At 43.1% G+C, this 15,686-nt stretch overlaps 1 protein-coding gene across 2 annotated transcripts; it reads right to left on the reverse strand.

Annotated features, from left to right (window-relative positions):
* Nucleotides 1-1,167: 1,167 nt before the first annotated feature.
* On the reverse strand, nucleotides 1,168-15,093 carry cdc42ep4a (CDC42 effector protein (Rho GTPase binding) 4a). 2 transcript variants are annotated; one of them, XM_031867939.1, is made up of 3 exons: nucleotides 14,839-15,093; nucleotides 6,729-6,843; nucleotides 1,168-5,604 (listed from the first exon to the last, which is right to left on the reverse strand). In XM_031867939.1, the coding sequence occupies exon 3, from the start codon at nucleotides 5,496-5,498 to the stop codon at nucleotides 4,437-4,439; it is 1,062 nt and encodes a 353-aa protein (XP_031723799.1). In that variant the 5' UTR covers nucleotides 5,499-5,604; nucleotides 6,729-6,843; nucleotides 14,839-15,093; the 3' UTR covers nucleotides 1,168-4,436. The 2 variants fall into 2 exon arrangements, with proteins under 2 accessions (XP_031723799.1, XP_031723798.1); XM_031867938.1 differs by lacking the exon at nucleotides 6,729-6,843.
* Between the last annotated feature and the right edge of the window lie 593 nt (nucleotides 15,094-15,686).

Genomic DNA, 15,686 nt, shown 5'->3' on the forward strand with positions numbered 1-15,686 from the left:
GCGTATTTGGCACAAGGTAATGTACCTGCGACTGTGCGTGAGCAAAATAATAACTCATTTGAAAAGCACAATTTTTATTTGGTTGGATGGTTTTGGTTTGGTTGGGTTAACCATTCGTTTTTACGTGTTTATTTATGTATTTAGCCTGAAGTGCTGGATCCTGTATCATCTATCCATACATCCTGCCCGATTGGTAGGCTACTGCGCAAGTGCAAAGGTGTACGACACACCTGTGGTTAAACGCATTTCCCCCCTGATAATGCTACAACGTTAACAACAAATCTGTGTTGAAATTGGCCACCGAGATTGAGTATTTGGTGGAAGTAAATTATAATGTTAAAATGTGTTTAAATCTAGTCGTAGTTTTTGTGCACAAACTGAATAAATAGATTTGTTTGAATGAGATGTTTCACAGCAATATAAAATGGATATTGGAGAGGGAATTGTTTTTTTCAGAAAAAAATGGTATCTGAAGCTGTGATGTTGGAGCGTTACAGCAAACCGCCTTATACATAAAGGCTCAGGTGTGATTGGCCTGACAGAACGTTTTGGTTAGGCTTGAATGGATGGCAGCTGTTCTCAATTAGAAAGCATTTGTTTATGGTCTTTAACTAAAGATCATTTTAGTAATTACAGAATTGTATTTTCCACCCATAAAGTCAGCTGCTTTTGAAACCTTCCCGGCGGACGCCTTAGTGAAACGATTCAATCAGGCCCATGTTCTATGAGATTGTGCGCCATTTAACTAAGTTGCATAATAGTTATTATAAAATTACAAATAACAATACCAAAAAAAGCAAGAGTCCTGTGTGAAAAATCTGTATACATATATTTTTGCTATAATTTATGCTATTTAAGGCACAGTTTCTGTTTCTTTATTTACGTACATTGTATTTACATGCATCTAAACTATACAATCACCGTGTCAATATACTGTACAGAGTACAGCTTTTCAAAATGGTAAACATACTGTAATCCTCAAAACAACAGAGGGTTTGCCACTAGACCACATGTGCCGTTTGGCCACAAGAGATGACCATTCAACGCCATCTCTCATCTCCCAGTTGACCATCCTCGATTCCTTTCCTCGCCTCCTCTCCTGGCGTCTTAGTCTTGACCACGGGAGATGTGAGCGGAGGAGGAGGTGATGATGATAATAATAATAATAATAATAAAGGTTATTTATATAAAATCTATCAAAACAAGCAGCAATTACAAAGTGCTTTACAAGGCAGACATATAAAGGATAGACTACAATACCAGATACACACACGTATTTCCACATCTACATTTGCAAAGAAATATAAAAGTATGTGAATGTCTTGTCATTGTCGCACAAGGCACATTGTGATTACATAATCAGATTATTAATGTCTACCTGTCTAACATATCTACCTGTGTTTGTGTTATACAATCTACCTTGTCCTTCCTGAAAGTGGTGAATTAAAGGCTGGCATTGGAGCATGAGAGACTTTATCTTTTTGGTAAATGTTGGTGTAAACCACATATCTCTGTATTTTGTCCAGACTTCTGGATGAGCAGAAGGACTTGAAGGAGACAAAGAAGTAGAGCGAATTGAACAAACATTTGGTAGCTATCAAATCAACTAGTAGGATAAGTTGTTGGAGTTGAATTAGTTTTAGTTGTAATAGTTGTAGTTGTGGTAAAAGTAGCAATTATAGCAGAAGTAGTTGCTGTACTAACCTAGCAATAATAGTTGTAGTATTAAAAAATATACTATTGTATCGTGTATTTTTTTTTACATACTATATTACTTTTTTCAACATACTATTATGACTATTTAAAAAATATTTCGACATTTTATATTATTACTTTCTTCGACATGCTATACTGTTACTTTTCCCAACATGCTAGAATATATTTTACATGCTTTTCAACATTCTATATACTATGACTGTTCCATGCCTTTCTTTGACACACTCTACTTGGTTTATTTTTTTTTTTACATACGACTGTTTTCATGAGTTAAAGGTGATTAAATTAGCAAACTTAATATGGATTGTATCTGAAGACATTACGCAATTTTCGCTGTTGGAAAAAAAAAAAAAACGTCTTTTGTCCAACGTCTTCTGTAGTTTGGACATTATTAATGCAAAGGATCTGTTGAGCTGCTGCTTAGCTGTTTGAACGACAGCATGAAAATAGAGGGGAGGGAGTTTGAAGGGTATTTACGTACATGTTGACTCTTTTCTCTCTCTCACTCACACACACACACACACACACACACACACACACACACACACACACACACACACACACACACACACACGTCATCACAGCATTCTCAGCTTGTATAGCTAATACTTAAAGAGACACATACAACTAGGCCTAAATTGCTTCCTTCCTTCCTCTTCTGGGAGAGCCAAAGCAAAGTGACAGGAAGCAGTGATGGCAGTCTAGGAATTCCTTTGTTAATGCTGCTGATTGAGTAGCACTTATGCCACATTCCCTTCTGATGCTCTGAGACCAAGCTGCATTAAATACGAAGACGTAAAGATGTTCAGGATTTCTTTTATTGAAAAATATAGGTTATTTTGGATAATACAGAACAAAGTAACAGTAAAGAAGTAAGGCATAATACACAACATTATACAGAAAGGGCAACAATGATAACTTCCCAGTCGCACACACCTTTAACCATAGAAATCACCTGAATACATTATGTAGTGTTTGAGTGATTGGAAATATAAATATCCAGTTATGCACATTTTTTTTTTTTTACAACACATCTTTATTTTTATTTAACCTACAAGTTGAAACGCCGCCTTAAACTTAACTTCAGAAGTGATAATCATACAGAGAAGGAACAGATTTGACAGGCTCTCCCAAATTTGAGCGTCACAATGTAGAATTATTTTTTGCTAGAAATCTAAGATTTGGCACATCTGTCAGTTTCAGTTAAGGCAGTGAAATCAATCAGCGCAACTGAGCCCCAATACTTCTGTCCGCAGCTTTTAATGATGCAAAAGATACGGTCGAGCTGCAATGACGATGCAACTTGCAGAAAAATAGCCACCTTTTTTTTTAATTCTCTTGCCATTGCTGGCCGTGTCTTTCCTTTTCATCTACTCTATAAACAGACTCAATACAAACATAGCAAAGATTTTTTTTTTTTTTTTTTTTTTTTCTTCAAAGATAAAAATGAAACGCAACAGGTATTAACCACCAAATACCAGTAGTGTCTGGCTTAATTGTGCCTGCTGATTTTGCACAATAAATAACCTAAAGCCCTCCTCACAAAGTAGTGGAAACTTGTCTATACATAAAGGCAGCCCATTGGACCAATGAGGATCAACATCTTTTAAACTGTTCAGTTGCACCACTGCAGCTGCTCGGATGTACGCAAACAAGGAAGGAAGTGGTTATCAAACGTTTCAGTTTCAACTGTAAATGACATTAGAATGTGGAAGATAGCCAATCCATGTCAGTTATCAGAAATCTGTAACATCATCAACATCATTATTATGGCTTCAGGGTGGAGGAAAAAAAAAAGAATCTGTCCATTGGGAAAAGAGAAACACAGTGTACAACCTCTCCCCCAGTGGGCCACTCTTCACTCCTCTGGCTTCCTGTAGTAACACCAGGCTTTTTTTAGTTAATGCAGGCCAATGCTTCGCCATCAGCTTTACAGCCCTGGTTTTCTCTAATATACACGGAGGGTAAGCCTGTGTAGCGCTCACAGTGAATGAAAAACAGAAGAGAATTATGGTTTTGGGCTTTGTGGTCCAGCTTTACAGCAGGGAAAGGCCGCCTGTGAGCAGTTGTCACAAGGACACAGAGTTACATAAGGGAGAAAACTGACAGATCTTTGGCACTGTACTATATCATCTTCAGATGAAAGGGGCTCAACTCAGGGCTTCACACTCCAGTGACAAACACAGCCCCCTTTATTGTTACAAGATACCCACCAGTAATCCTGTGGCGATAGAGGCCTTCTGTTCAGCTCAGGCCTCATGATGTCCCACGGCCAGCGAGACAAAGCACAACAAGAAGGGAGGCGAGCCAAATTTGAAAAGCCATGTGACACGTCAAGTGAGAGAAAAGAGCGACAAAGCGTGAATTGAGCTTTAGTTGTGGAAAGTGTTTTTCCTAAAAGTTTATTTCTAACGAGAGGCTGCTCTTCCATGTCAGTTCCCTCAGTGTTGAAAAGGGAGAGCCGGGTTGACAGACAGTGGAGGGTAAGGCTCTCTGACAGATGGAGTTGGGCTCTTCCAAATAGGAGCAGCGACTCTTTCCTTGCAGACCTACAAAGTCAGCGTCCTCCGTCTTCTTCACAGTCCCATTCCCACAGTACCCGACAACAGTGTCTTATTTCTGTTCAGTTGCAAATCCACACTGTTAAAGCACTTGCTAGTTTCACTTATTCCCCTTCCAGAGCTCTGTCCTTTTTTATTGGTTTAGAAGACTTCGGAGACTCATACGCGGATCTCATCGTCTTCATCTTCCAAGAAGGAGGAGAAGTTGCTCTCCTCCTCTGGCGGAGCACTGAAAGTGGCGCTGTCTGTATCTCCTGCATAGGTCGGGCTGTTTGGCTTCTCGTCCAGGGCAGCAGAGCCAGAGCTGGACATGGAGCAGCTGTCTAGATGCTGCAAATGTTTGGGCCGAGTCTCGGGAGTGTACTCTGGGGTGTAGGGACTTCCATTCTCAGGCCCCAGATCTACAGAGCTGTCTAGATGCATAGAGGCCTGCTGCTGCAGTTCTGCAGAGCCTTCCTCTTCCTCCTCCTCCTCCTCCTCTGCATCCTCATCTTTGTTTCTCTCGACACTATCCTCTTCCTCGCCGTGGGTGCTGAGAGGTGGTGAGGCACGGCCCTCGCTGCTCTTGCCCTCCTCGTAGCCGAGATCGTCATCCTCCTTTTCCATCACCCCCAGGATGTCACCCAGCATGGAGGGTCCCAGGTCGACATGGAAAGACATTACCGACTCAGCGTGCTTCATTCCACCGCCGTAGTGGTGGTGGGAGCTCTCTGGAAGCTCTGTTAGCTCACCAAAGCTCTGCTCTTCCAGCTCCAGGTAGTGAGCGGCTGCAGTTGCGCCTCTCCCATCCACCTCCCCGGGCTGCTTTAAAGGACTCGAGGACAAACTCTTGGCCAGAAGACAGTCCCCTCTGTCCTCACCATTGAGGAAGGGAAGTGACATGGCATTCTTCACATAGGTGGGGGACCCACCAGGAGTCACCAGGGTGTTGTCTCTCTGCTGGTCTACTCTGGTCACTGACTGGGAGCGCTTGCTGCTCCTGAAGGTGCGAGACAGGAGGCCGGGCCGAGGAGAGCGGGGGAAGAAATTGGTTTCAGGGGGAGGTTCCCCCGAGCGCGTGCTGAGGAAGGAGGTGTCACCGAACGCATCACCACTGCGGCCTACATGCATGGTGTGGCGGAAGTCGCCCAGCGGAGCGCTGATCATCTCCCTGGTCAGGTCCATGCGTGAGCGGCGCTTGCTCTGGGAGGAGCTAGACACTAGCTGTTTCAGGATCGGCATGGCGGCGGTTTGGTTTTGCACAAAGAACTTTCCAAATCTTGAATATAATCCTTCTTAAGGACCTTGGAATGATTCGAGGGGCCTCAATCACAGTCAGCCTGGGAACCTGAGAAATGAAAATTGAATAAAATGAGATACGCAGAATTTAAATAAAAGATGCAAATCTTTAAATCATCTGTCAAAATGTGATGTACAATAAAAAAAAAAAAACACATTTACTGATGTCAAAAAGAAACAACAAAAGTCAAGTAAGTGTAGACATATCAATTTACTGCACAACACCACATCACACTGTGCAGAATATTCACATTTGGCTTTTTAATTCCATCATGAAAACAAAAACAAAAACAAAAAAAATTCTAATGATCCACTAATTACAAGAGTTCTCTATGAGATGCACTGGGAAAAAAACAACACGGGGAACACCACAGGATTCTGCTTTAACTGCGTTATAATTAAGAGCCAAACACCAGCCACAGACCAACATGAACTGGAGAAGGACAGCTGAGGGCTGCCAGGGGTTTTCTGGTGTGAAGCTCAACTTTGACTGCACGGCATTCGGTATATGACCAAAAGCTTATCTTCTAGTCACAGACAAAGTCAATTATAGAACAGCAATAATATCGAGTTTGCTATTCAACAGTCACCTAAGAATTTTTTTGACAAATGTACGTGAAAATATGATCAGAGAAAGAAACAAGTCCCGGGCCATCTCCTTCTTAGACACCGTGTTTAAGCCCCTAGAGGTTTGTGACTGACAGTTGAGAGAAATGTGTTTCTGCATTATTGAAACATGCAGCCCAAACAGCGGAAACCTCACCACAGATTGACAGCTAGTCTGCTTCCACAGGTGCTGCACTGGGGGAAGGGAGCAGGGTGTCTCATTAGTGATACATGATGCCAGCATATAAAACACACATTAAAACGAACACCGTCACGGTGGTCTGCAAAAATGAAATGCAAGCAGTTTCTGCAGACAGACGTCACCTCTGACTTATGGTCACACGTAAGCAGGTCTGCAGAAAGCACTAAGCTTGCCGTCTGCATTGTGCACCTCTCTGGTTTGCACTTAGTGCCTCTTTGTTTGTTTGCCCATGCCAACACGGGAAGATCATTAAAAAGTCAGCGGCATAACCTTGATTTTGGATTTATTACCGGCATGGTTTCAAAATAAATAAGTTGCTTTTGGTGAAAGTGCCGTTAGAATTTAGGCCGTCTAATGCTTCTTACTTTATTTTTTTTAGCACATTGACCTCGTTCTTCTGTCTCCACCCCCTCCAGCTGAGCCTCTTCTCTTCTTCCTGTTAATGCCCTCACCTGCTTTTGTTTCCATAGAAACACCCTCCTGCAAGCAAGCAAAAAGCATTTCCTGTCAGGCTCACACAAAGCATCAACACATGGCCTCCTTCTGTGTCAACCTAGAGCTGATACAATACGCCCTTTTAATGTAACGTCGGCTATGTTCTCAATCATTCACTCCGTCCGTGTGGTGTATATTTTAATGGTAAAAAATGGGGATGTATAAAAATATACAAGCGTTCCGGTGCTGCAGGCGAGGAAATAGAGGTATCTACAGTATATCGAGAGGAACACGAATGCAGAATTTTTTGACTGAGGCTTGAACACGATGTGAAAACTTTCCACGAACTTTTGTGCCAAAACACACAAACAAGGACTGTCTTTTTTTTTTTCTCTCACAGAAACATGTTTATTATTGAAGCTGCATGTTTTGATTTGTTTTTTGGGGAAATAATGAGGGAAATAATTCACACCCAGCCAAATAACAAAGTTTTTTTTCCTGACTAGTTGCTTCTGGGTGGCATAATCAGGCGAAGAAAAACAACCAGCGGATGAAGGGGAGATGGTGAAAGCCCGCCTCCCACTCCTACATCTCACCCCCCCTTAGGCCGGGATAAAGCTGAGCAGCTCAACAGTGCCCATGTTCCTGCAATGGGCACTGTTGAGACGACCACCAGGCAGATTGTTCATCGGCTTGAATCTAAACCCGATCCAGCACATGCCTTTAGCACTTAAACCTGACTCACAGCCCCGCTATATTTACAGCTCTGTGTATGTTTGAGTAAGTGTGTACGCGTGAATTTAAAGAAAATGGAAAAGGGCCTGAGAAGGCAGCAGTTAGCGTGGGAACTACAGGGTCACAGCGGGGGGGGGGGGGGGGGCTTTTTAAAAAGACTTTCACAACACTCGAGGTCTGGCTGCAGCAGAGAGCCAATGGGAAACACAGAATGTGGGACAGAAACCGACAAGACGAGCAAACGAGGCGCATCTGTATCTTTTCATTTTGACAGCGAAATCGGAAACCTTCCACACACACCCACACACACACACACCCACACACACCGTTGAATGACATTTGGTTTTGAAGATGACCGACCGGCCTCGGTGTGGATGTGGTATTTCTCAACTGCCGAGTAAAAACGCAGCAGTGAATGCATACACAGATAAAAATTGTGATAAACTTGACCACACTGGGAACGTTTCCATTGCTGCTTCACATCTGTTTGGGCAAATGATATTCCAACCCATTTCCCCCCAAATGGATTTATGTCATGGGAAATGTAATGTTCGCTCTGTTTATAGATCACATAACTCAATTATCAATATAAATACCTAGCCTGGGTCTAAGGGGGGTTCGAAAGCTGCTTAAATATCATACGGTTAGAGCCACTACTTTGTGGGAAGAAAATACACACCCACTGCTTCTGAGGGAAGAGCACAGAAATAACTTAGGAATGTGTTCTTTTAACTGAAAAGGGGGGATAAAAGAGGAGTCTGGAACCTGAGTATATTCACCCAGGAGAACTCTGGATCTTAACGGAAATGCTATACAGCCATTTCTAAGCACTGTAAAGAGATGCTACATCACAGGAAGTGAAGAAAGAGCTTATGCTATGACTCAAAAAAAAAAAAAAAAAAAGAAATCACCCACATCATCAACATGCAGCAATTGAGGTTGTACAGCTCAGCTAACACGAAGAAAAAAAACAACAGAAATCTGAACTTATATGTGCGACACAAGACGTAACCTGAAAAATGTGTGTCAGATGCGAGTGTTCCCTTCTCGTCAGTTCTCTCACACTAGGCCAGTCCACACTTGATACACAAGAGATCACTCACAGACACACATTCAAATGTGACTAATGGACCATTTCCCTAATTAGGTATTCTTGTATGATGTCTTGTCTGATCTTATTTGTGCATTATCAGTCCAGTGTGTACGTTACTGTCTGGGAGAGCATGGCTGCTGCAGTAGTGGAGGCTTTTCTGTCTCGCGCATTTGAAGTCATTGACCTGGACGGACAACCACATGACCTCGGGGTGAGATGACATTGGGGGTTGGGAGGCCACATGCAACCAAACGTGTGAAAAAGTTGCTGGTTTTCTCAAAACGCTGTAGAATCACTGACGATAAAACCCATTTGCGCACATTTGTTGGTGAAAAAAAAAAACAAACTCATTCATGGCCAGATGTTTAAAAGGGCAACACAAGCAAGAGGTGTTAGGAATAGGGCTAGCACACACACACGTTCCAGTAATTAAGCAGACAAATGGCCTCTCGAAGATAGGTATCTCAGTTAGTGCGGCTGAACGTCTCATCTAGGAAGGAGCAGCCCAAGGACAAACAGTGGCGATCACATTATCTCTCAATCATACAGACAGGGAACAACAGATACGAGCGGATGCTGCCCTCTGAGCAACGGGTGAAAACACACTGCTCCAATAAAAACTTGCAAATAAAGCCCGCCTACTTACGCAAGAGCCAGATTCAGCAGTAAATGGTCCATTTTATTGCACTCAGGCTAAGCGGCATGCCGTTTGCTTGTGGTGTTTTGATTCAGATCGAGTTGTTGACCTACAGGGTATCTCGAGTGCCCTCCTGCCATACCGCCCCATTTCCCATGCCACTCACCACACTGCACTTCCAATACCGCAAGAAAGCCAAGGGCTCATTTGGATGGACTTGTAAATCCTCTGTGGTGTAAAGAGCAAGGCACATCCAAAAATCTGTTGGTGTGAAATGCTAAAAAAAGGATGGGGATGCCGTAACAGACCATGTTCACACCCACGTTGGCCTGCGTGTTTGCTTTGTGAAGCTGGAACAACTGACAGACAATTTTTTTGATTGTTGATTAATCCTGGTTTATCACACAAAAATGACAAACGTGAGTTTGTCTGATGTGCAAATGTTTGTGTTGATTGGACAAAACAAGACAGTTGGAGGCATGTCTCTTGGCTTTGGAATAATGTGTTTGACGTTTTTCATTAATTGAGAGAAAATCACAGACAGATGGTCAATAATGAATATAATTATAAGTTGCAGCCCTACATTGAAATTTTATTAAATCAGGAAAGCCAAAATGAGAAAACACCTCCAACTAAAAACACCTCGATACTAATACAGTTCCTCCAAAAAACAACAACAAGAATAACGCCTCTGAGGACAGGAAGGAGAAGATAAAAAACAGCCTGCCTGTGTGTATTTCTCAAGCACAGACAGCAAAAAAAAAAACAACTCACATATCTGTGTTTTTTGCCATCCCCACTCATACCTGGCAAGCTGGTGTGAGGCGGTCTGTTATGCTAATGTCACACCTCACCCAGCAGGACATTCTGCTCGGTAAGGATCAAAGCACAACAGATTTTTAGAGCTTCCCTGCTAGGGGGGGAAAAAAAAAAAAAAAAAAAAAAAAAAAGTGCCTGCAGAGTTTTTGAATTGGCATTCATATCATTGAGTACTAAATCTGTAGCTATCCTCTGATGAGCGAGTGGAATATTTGAGGGAAGAAGATTGAGCTGGAAGAACAAACTTACACAAACTCAGCAATGTTTAAAAATAACATTCAGTTTACTGGTACATGATTATACAACAGACTGTTCATCTTTAGTGTGTAGCTGCATTATCAACAGGGCAACTATAAAAGTCTATATTATACCCTTTTCCCATCAAATATAGCGTGTAGATGTGGCTTTTTAAAAACAGAAAATCACGCTATAATTAAGCGATAGACTGATTTCCCGAGTATGTCATGCCATAGGACGGGACTTTCTGGTTCCCTGGCGTGTCAAGTTTCACTTCACGGACATGACGCCCGGCACCTGAAGCAGTTAATTACTAAACAGTGAATACTAACGGAGACAATTTTCAGTTTTATTTTGTTTCTGTCGAGATAGAAGGTGTTTGGATGGTCAGCGAGGTAAAATGACTGTGTTGTCTGACTGGAGTTTGGTGGCTTTGAGGAGAGCATATCAATTGAATGTTTTGTATGATGATATATTATAATAACTGTCCAAATCCCTGTTGCTTTTATTCATTAAAATATCCACTTCAACGAGCGTCTCATGGCATCACACCGCAAGAGGGGCAAGAATTAACAAGTTCCCGCGGGTGTCATGTTTCCATCACTGCCAACCCGGAGCCGATAAATACCTGTGACTATACTGCAGAGTAATTCGGCCCAGGAATGAAGGCCAATAGTCACCATTCCCACTGAAGGCAAAAGCCAGATGTTCGTGGATGTTTTGAGTTTTTTGTCCAAGCGGAAAAGCAGTTTTAGTTACACGAGCCGGTCAGATGAACTAGAGAGGAGGAGGAAAAGTGATACACAGGTGATAACCAGAACAGAGCAGAGTATACGTTCAAAAGAACCCCGACAACCAACGACAGGGTTCATGGCAGAGAATAGGCCTGCAGCGAGTCACCTCGACATGTACCGGCTGACCTTTGATACACGAGCGGAGATGACTCGTCTCTTTTTACGTTTACAGCCGACACAGCCTCCAGACAAGACACTCCATCTCCTTCTCCCCGTCCTCCGCTTTGGTGAAACTGACAGCTTTTATAAAACAGACACAAACAGCGGATAGCAGACATAGAATGCCGTACTCCACTTCAACGCATTCAAGAATCAAAAAGTGTTCTGTTACACATCATTGTCACAGATCTGCAATGCCTTTCCGTACACAAACAATATCGTCTATTCCAGCTCTGTACCGCGGTCTCTGAATGGAATAAGAGTTACAAACATGCGACTGAATTGGCAGCCAGCATTCCTCAACGTCATCTGTGTACTGGGCATGGCATCCAAACACAAATGGACCGACATTGGCACCACTCCGGCATTTTGAGTATCTCACCATAATGAGAGAATGAGCAGAAAAGAGGTTGACATTGGCGTTATCAACACAAGACCATGCCAGAAATAACCACTTAACATCACGTTGAATGTATTTGGTAATGGTACATTCCTAAAGACATTCCCAGCTTTTTCATTCTCGTCCAGCTGGACCGGCAAGGTCAACGACCAGCTCCAGGTCATTAATAACTGCTCCCGTCTCCACAAAAAGACGCCCGTGACCTCTTTGACTGCGCATGAATCTTACAAATTACCACTGAGCTAAGTGACCGACACAAGTAACCTCAAAACGGCAACTAAAAGCACGGATCAAACAGGCACAACTATGATGGAAGTGTTTCACGGAGAATTTTTGTTAGCGGGGTACGTCCACAGGAAGGGCAGGGAGAAAATGAGGCGGTAAACCCTCCCATCTCTCCGGAAATCTACTCAGTCTGCCCTTCCTGAACACTCGTAATACAAACAAAAGGCCTCCATGTCTTCCATCATACTGTATTACTGATGGGCTAACCAAACAAACACAGCTCGTATCTCCATCAAACAATAGTTTTAATAACCTACAGAGCTGTGGGCCCGTGCTGGCACTGCCATGTATCAGTACATGGAGCGCCACTGGTTCAACAACATTCATTTTAGTGGCTGAACAGAACCAGATCTTCACCACAGCGGATAGCTGAGTCACAGCTGATGACAGAGCTCTGGCCTCAGGCCCAAGTGTCCCGATCGTCACCCAGGGCAGACTGTCGCAGACCGCCAGGTGTCTCTCTCTCAAGAGCTGCAGAGGGGTGAGGTTGCATTTTGAAAAACTCGAGAGGAAACCTGCGCTAGTCAATGGAAAGAATGCAGGGAAATCATTGCTTTAAAGTGTCAGTGTCCCATAAATTACAAGGGGTCAGAGCAACAAGACATTGCACAAGCTGAGGGAAGCCAAAGAAGTCGTTATTTAACAGTGAAGGGGCTGTTTTTGTCAAAGACTGTATACTTTAGAAAATACAAGACACTACTCTACTTGTGCATGACAGCAGTGTCAATTTGAAGTGGATAATAAGTGTACCGTGCACGGATTCTCTCCCAAAATCGAACATCCAATTTTTGGATTAATACAAACCAAGTACCCAAAAAAGGATTCAGGCAGAATTGTTAATTTATTGTCAACAAATACCAGTCTTCTTGTCAGCCATCAAACATTTTGTACAGGGGCATTGTCTTCTGCTACGCTGATATCAACACCACTCAATATTACGACAAGGAAACCGGATGACAAAAAAAAAAAATCTACATTTCCTCCAGCTCACAGTACGAACACCAGCCTACCAGCACACAGTGCAAGGCATGCTGGATCAGACCAGGAAACAATGCCACCAAACAAAAGACACAGGAACAAACACAGCATTCACACAGTGAAATATGAGATGCCCTTAGAATTTGATGTTGGGACAACAAGGTTATAAAAAAAAAAAAAAAAAAGGTAGGGGGAAACGTACTAAAGAACTGTTGCTTTATGTTACAAGTCAAGCTAGCAAACCATAAATTGTGTACTGAGAGAATGAACACTTTCAAATACTAGTAAATGTCCCACTGAGACAGTATTTATAACATTTTCAGGCCTGTGGCCGTAAGAGAAGTGACAACAACCCAACATGTTACTTATGCTACACATCCTTCAAAAGTAGTCACGTCCTCTCTAATAACGCAGCAGTTAACAGCACCATCCAGAGGCATTCCAGGAACAAAAAATAACAGTTTATATTGGTATTTCCTGGAATGTGAAGGGGCTGAACAGGACACACACACATTGCCACAAATGAGCCCACAAACAGCAGACATGTTCAAACATGGGTGAAGGACCATACACTCACTATAGCCACAAACAACACTCTAAAGGTGCACTTCAGCACCACCGCAGAAGGATCTTGAGTTGCTGATCTGAGTACTTTCTGAGCAGGTTGCATTTCCTGGGCTGTGTGCCAAGCAAACGGCGTCTACGCTGTGTCCAATAACAGAGTGGTTGGCACAGTGTCCAACACCACACGGAGGAAGGATAACTTTCACCTTCAGGCACTTAAACACATGTCCCCTGCAGGCAATTAGGTGCTTTGTAATTTCAGAAACGGAGGAAAGTAGAGGGAGCAGAACCTGTGCAGGCTGGTCGAGTGTGTCGCATGTCTTGAAAAGCATTTCAGAGGCACTTCTGGGGGGGGGGTAAACAGGCTCAGCCTGTGGCACATAAATCTTGGCGATGACGAGGATTGTGTGTTTGCTGTGTCATCGACCCAAATCCATCACAGCGTCTGGGCAGAACAAGTTGACATCTCACAAAGCCCTCTGCGTGTTGTGGATGAGTCGGGTCAAATGTCACTTTTAAACCTCTGAAAACAAAGAAAGCCAGACGGTTTGCCTCACAAGCAGAGATATCTGATACCATTATCTCCTCAAACAATTGCCGAGGAGTTCTTATCAGTATGGCCTACTGACCCCGAGGCCTTATCACTTTATTGTGCCAGTCAATGAGCTCATCAGATGCCATCGAGACTGAACTGAAACTGGGGCTGAAACTCAGCAGCTCTGCCAAGTAGACAGACAGGCTCAAGGATACAAGGCAACAAACTGGACAAACAGGACAGGCGTGCACTGTAAGACGGGGCACAAAGTGTGTAATGCATGATCTTTTGGTTTCAACACATTATTGGCCTCATTTTGATCATTTTGAAGCTGAACACATGTCCTCATGTGACGCCTGTGAGAGTTTTCGTTTGGTGATGAGTACAAATGAGGAATCATTTTTTTGCTACAAAGCACCCCACGCGTATGAAGGTTTTAATTATTGCCGAGTATAGCTGCAGAAATATCAGCTCAATTCTCGCGACACCACAAATAAACGTTTCAGCGACTGAACCACGTCCCCTTATACAAGTGTCCATTTGACAGCTCTCTTGCGTTTATCGGTGCGGTCACTCGCTCACATGAAGACACGGCTGTGAGTCTGGGTGGGTCACTGGCAGGAGAACAATAAGTAGCTGACCACAAACGCGTCAGCTGCCTTGTGCGCCCGCGCGCTCTACCGAACCGCTAAATGAAGCGGATCTGTTAAATACACACGTGAGCTGTATAAACAAATACAGAAAGGTGCATTTTGTGTGGTGAAGCTTAAGTGCAAGTACAGACATTGAAGCGCACGCACTTACCGAGCATCCCCATTCATAAAGCCGGGTGCTGCTTCACTTTTAGGCCCCCAGCAGGTTGACAATGGGGACAGCATGCATCAAACCAACGGAGACGTGAAGCGATGAGATCAAACTCTCAAGAAATCCAAACGGCTAGACAGACAGACTCTCTCTTTTTTTTTTTTTTTTTTTTTTAACAGAAATGTTACTTATGCTGTCACCGCATCCACAGAAGCGGTGCTGCTGCTCGTGAGTGCAATAACTCAATACAATGCCTCCTGCTGCCTGGGTAGTGCGTTTGAACACGCCCTCTTTACATGGCTGCTTAAAGACACAGGCTGCCAGCATGGGGGCCCTCCGACAGGCTCAGCTTCATTTCCCTCAATTAAATGCGGGGTCTGCGTCATGACCACTAATGACACATTATTAAGTCTCTCCGTAATGTTTCAGTGGGCTAAGAGATAATAAACCCATCTTCTCCACCAGTCAAAAACACATTCTGTATTTAAGGATGTATTTATATTGCAAATATCAGTGTCATACTTTCAACCAAAGTATTGTGTTTTCACTCCTTGACTTTCTCTTAAACTGTGTCACTGAGAGGGGGAAAACGCATCGTCATCCTCTGTGAGAACACCTGACACAAAGGAAGTAAGCGAGTGCCCTACATGACATTTTTGAGGAGTTGCATGCAGTGCAAGTTAAAGACACCTTATACATTTTACATGCTTTTATGAATGGAACGAGCTAACAAGGCAAATAGGTAAGACCCAGAAAAGTATGCAAAATCTGGGTCAATTAGAATAAGGCAAATCAGTCATATACAGAATTAAAGGAAAAGCATGTGGTTTCAAATATTTTAATCAAAT

The sequence above is a fragment of the Anarrhichthys ocellatus genome, unplaced genomic scaffold (assembly GCF_004355925.1).
Source record: "Anarrhichthys ocellatus isolate YVR2014 unplaced genomic scaffold, GSC_Weel_1.0 scaffold40, whole genome shotgun sequence".
In the NCBI taxonomy this organism is placed as follows: domain Eukaryota; kingdom Metazoa; phylum Chordata; class Actinopteri; order Perciformes; family Anarhichadidae; genus Anarrhichthys; species Anarrhichthys ocellatus.

Excerpts from the sequence above, each read along its gene's own strand:
- cdc42ep4a (XM_031867938.1), bottom strand. The coding sequence starts at position 5,498 with ATGCCGATCCTGAAACAGCTAGTGTCTAGCTCCTCCCAGAGCAAGCGC.